The 242-nt window shown below is 56.6% G+C and overlaps 1 protein-coding gene across 1 annotated transcript in view; it reads left to right on the forward strand.

Moving 5' to 3' along the window:
* EMH_0032890 (uncharacterized protein) overlaps window positions 1-242 on the forward strand; it is a gene marked incomplete at both ends in the record, with an annotated part of 2,466 nt that overhangs the window by 1,864 nt on the left and 360 nt on the right. Inside the window, one exon of the mRNA XM_013494683.1 lies at window positions 1-110. Coding sequence (XP_013350137.1) covers window positions 1-110 — 110 coding nt within the window. The remainder of the gene's footprint in view (window positions 111-242) is intronic.

Raw genomic sequence — 242 nt, forward strand, 5'->3', positions numbered from 1 at the left:
TCTTTTTTGCGTCTTCGTCAGCTGCCGCATCCTCGGCGTCTGCAGCAGCAGCAGCAGCAGCAGCAGCAGCAGCAGCAGCAGCAGCAGCGGCAGCGGCAGTACTATAAGGTGTATGAGGGGGAGCAGCAGCAGGAGGAGGAGCAGCAGCAGCAGCACTATCTTCTTGCTGCTTTAGATAACACAGGAACCCTCACTCTATACGACAGCAGCAGCAACTTTGCTGCTGTCTGTACACTCTGCTG

Source organism: Eimeria mitis, genomic scaffold (assembly GCF_000499745.2).
Source record: "Eimeria mitis Houghton genomic scaffold, Emh_scaff1248, whole genome shotgun sequence".
Taxonomy (NCBI): Eukaryota; Apicomplexa; class Conoidasida; order Eucoccidiorida; family Eimeriidae; genus Eimeria; species Eimeria mitis.